The sequence below is a fragment of the Eimeria mitis genome, genomic scaffold (genome assembly GCF_000499745.2).
Source record: "Eimeria mitis Houghton genomic scaffold, Emh_scaff7368, whole genome shotgun sequence".
NCBI lineage: Eukaryota > Apicomplexa > Conoidasida > Eucoccidiorida > Eimeriidae > Eimeria > Eimeria mitis.
This window is the reverse complement of record NW_013575378.1, coordinates 1,760-2,453: the sequence shown is the minus strand read 5'-3', so window position 1 is coordinate 2,453 and position 694 is coordinate 1,760. Positions and strand designations below refer to the sequence as shown.

Below are 694 nucleotides of genomic sequence, written 5' to 3'. Positions count from 1 at the left end.
TAGGGTTTAGGGTTTAGGGTTTAGGGTTTAGGGTTTAGGGTTTAGGGTTTAGGGTTTAGGGTTTATGTGTGTATATATATTTCAGGTAGAGAAAGCAATGGATATACCCACATCAAGCGGCTCTGTTGCTTTCTCTATTTCTGACGATAAACGGCGAGCAGCCGTTTTAAATAAAAACGGAAAACTCTCCACCTGGCGCCTCGACGTTCGACACCAGGTCCGCATGCATGCATGCATGCATGCATGTATGCGTGCATGCATGCATGCATGCATGCATGCATGCATGCAGGCAGGCAGGCAGGCAGGCAGGCAGGCAGGCAGGCAACCAATCGATGCGTGTGGTTGGTTGTGTGGGGATGCATCCTAGAGCCAGGAATGAGAGTAAATGTAAACAAGAAACTCAATACAGAGGGTTTAGGGTTTAGGGTTTAGGGTTTAGGGTTTAGGGTTTAGGGTTTGCGTGTAGGCGGGAGAAGATACAAAGATGGTTGCGGAGACGGCCTTACAGCTGACTGAGCAGGGGAACACCACGCTGCGTAAGATAAACCCTAAACCCTAAACCCTAAACCCTAAACCCTAAACCCTAATTAGAGCTAGCAAAACCCTAAACCCTAATCCACTGTTCCTAGAGTACTACTACTGCCTCTGCAGCCTGCACTCTAAAACCCTCGTCACAACGGCTGCCCAGAGCAGA

General features: G+C 48.7%; 1 protein-coding gene across 1 annotated transcript in view; it reads left to right on the top strand.

The window, feature by feature from the left end:
* Window positions 1-97: 97 nt before the first annotated feature.
* EMH_0091230 (uncharacterized protein) overlaps window positions 98-694 on the top strand; it is a gene marked incomplete at both ends in the record, with an annotated part of 2,171 nt that continues 1,574 nt past the window's right edge. Inside the window, 3 exons of the mRNA XM_013501691.1 lie at window positions 98-217; window positions 467-536; window positions 630-694. Of these exons, the coding sequence (XP_013357145.1) occupies window positions 98-217; window positions 467-536; window positions 630-694 (255 nt within the window). The remainder of the gene's footprint in view (window positions 218-466; window positions 537-629) is intronic.